The following is a 1,108-nucleotide window of genomic DNA, read 5'->3' as shown; positions in this document are numbered from 1 at the left end:
CTGTGACTAGTTTCTCAGTTCAGTGCCATCTGAAGTATGCTAGAGTATCCAAGACATCCGTATAAGTCTGGCAGACACAAGACAGGATCTACACAGGACAGCTGAAAGCCAGCCAGAGGACACCTCAGATGTCACTGTGCAGCTCTGTGCAATCAGGTCAGCTGAGCTCCTTTGGTAGGTGATGGAGGGAGACAGAGAGAGTGGCTCTTTCCTCCTCTCCCATGTAAAACCAGGATGAACTGTTTGTCTGAACTACAGATGGCTGGTGCCAGGCCAAAGAAGTCCCACTTGACATATAGAATCCCAGACTGTTTTGGGTTGGAAGGGACCTTAAGGATCATCTAGTCTCAACCCCCTGCCATGGGCCGGGACACCTCCCACCGGACCAGGTTGCTCCAAGCCCCATCCAACCTGCCCTTTAACACTGCCAGGGATGGGGCAGCCACAGCTGCTCTGGGCAACCTGGGCCAGGGTCTCACCACCCTCACAGCAAAGGATTTCTTCCTAAGATCTCATCTCAACCTCCCTTCCTTCAGTCTAAAACCATTACCCCATATCATAGTTTAAAAAATCTTTATCCCAGTAAAAAAATAGATCTTTAGATTGTCCAGAATGATTTTGATCTCCTTCCCTTGTAAGGCAAAACCCCCAGCAGCAGTTAGAGAGAAGAAAAACCTTCCACTATTATCTCTAAAGACCATTGCTGGAGAACCAACCTGTTCTTCATCGATGGAGAAGACGTTTTTTTGGCGTGAGATATAATTGAATCAGAACCTGGGAAACCCTGTACTGTTTCTGTGTCTAAACACCACCTTTCCTCTGCTTTCCCTCCCAGAGGTGAAGCACGGCAGGAACTGCCCCATCGACTGCGCTTCTGTCTACTACAACGGGCTGCGGCGATCGGGGATCTACAGCATCATGCCCTCGGTGGGAGGGACACCCATTGAGGTGCTGTGTGAGATGGACACTGAAGGTACTGCAGGAGGCACCCACAGCACCCTCAGAAAGGACTTGGGGTTGGATTTGTCTAATCTGGGGGTTGTATCTCACATCTGAGCTATTTTGAGGTGATCTCGTAGTCAATGAGAGGAACATCTCCAGAAGGTCT

At 49.6% G+C, this 1,108-nt stretch overlaps 1 protein-coding gene across 1 annotated transcript in view; it reads left to right on the top strand.

The window, feature by feature from the left end:
- LOC104392789 (angiopoietin-related protein 7-like) overlaps positions 1–1,108 on the top strand; it is a 13,996-nt gene that overhangs the window by 9,006 nt on the left and 3,882 nt on the right. Inside the window, exon 3 of the mRNA XM_010002225.1 lies at positions 836–973. Coding sequence (XP_010000527.1) covers positions 836–973 — 138 coding nt within the window. The remainder of the gene's footprint in view (positions 1–835; positions 974–1,108) is intronic.

Source organism: Chaetura pelagica, unplaced genomic scaffold (assembly GCF_000747805.2).
Source record: "Chaetura pelagica isolate M959 unplaced genomic scaffold, ChaPel_1.0 scaffold107, whole genome shotgun sequence".
Classification (NCBI taxonomy): Eukaryota; Metazoa; Chordata; class Aves; order Apodiformes; family Apodidae; genus Chaetura; species Chaetura pelagica.
Note: the sequence above shows the minus strand (reverse complement) of the source record. Positions and strands in the feature narration are given on the sequence as shown.